The 389-nt window shown below is 43.4% G+C and overlaps 1 protein-coding gene across 1 annotated transcript in view; it reads left to right on the forward strand.

The window, feature by feature from the left end:
* The window catches only part of CSUI_004105 (atp-dependent hsl protease atp-binding subunit hslu), a gene marked incomplete at its 3' end in the record, with an annotated part of 4,262 nt that extends 3,916 nt beyond the window's left edge, over positions 1 to 346 (forward strand). The window contains exon 2 of the mRNA XM_068064300.1: positions 230 to 346. Within this exon, the coding sequence (XP_067923731.1) occupies positions 230 to 346 (117 nt within the window). The remainder of the gene's footprint in view (positions 1 to 229) is intronic.
* Positions 347 to 389: the final 43 nt, after the last annotated feature.

Consider the following 389-nt stretch of genomic DNA (forward strand, 5'->3'; position numbering starts at 1 on the left):
AGATTGTCTCATTCATTTCAAGTCGAAAAGACTTTGCGTCTGATCGATCTAAAAAGGAGGACGAACCTTCCCCAAAGAGGAGAAACAGTCACCATCTCTCCTTGGGGTGTTCCTCCTAGACTCCAAGAATCTCATGAGTTTCCTGACCGATAGAAGGAATCCAAGATCTTCATTCATCCTTTTCTGTCTTCTTTTTTGTGTTCTCTTTTTCGTTGTTCTTTCGCTTTAGATTCATGACGAAAAGTTGCGAGAAGATATCACTCCGAAGAATATTCTTCTGATCGGTCCCACGGGTGTCGGCAAGACAGAAGTGGCGAGGCGCTTAGCTCGACACATCGACGCTCCCTTTATCAAGGTATTTTTGTATTCTCTTTCTCTTCTCTTTCCTC

Source organism: Cystoisospora suis (assembly GCF_002600585.1).
Source record: "Cystoisospora suis strain Wien I chromosome Unknown contig_1850, whole genome shotgun sequence".
Lineage (NCBI taxonomy): Eukaryota > Apicomplexa > Conoidasida > Eucoccidiorida > Sarcocystidae > Cystoisospora > Cystoisospora suis.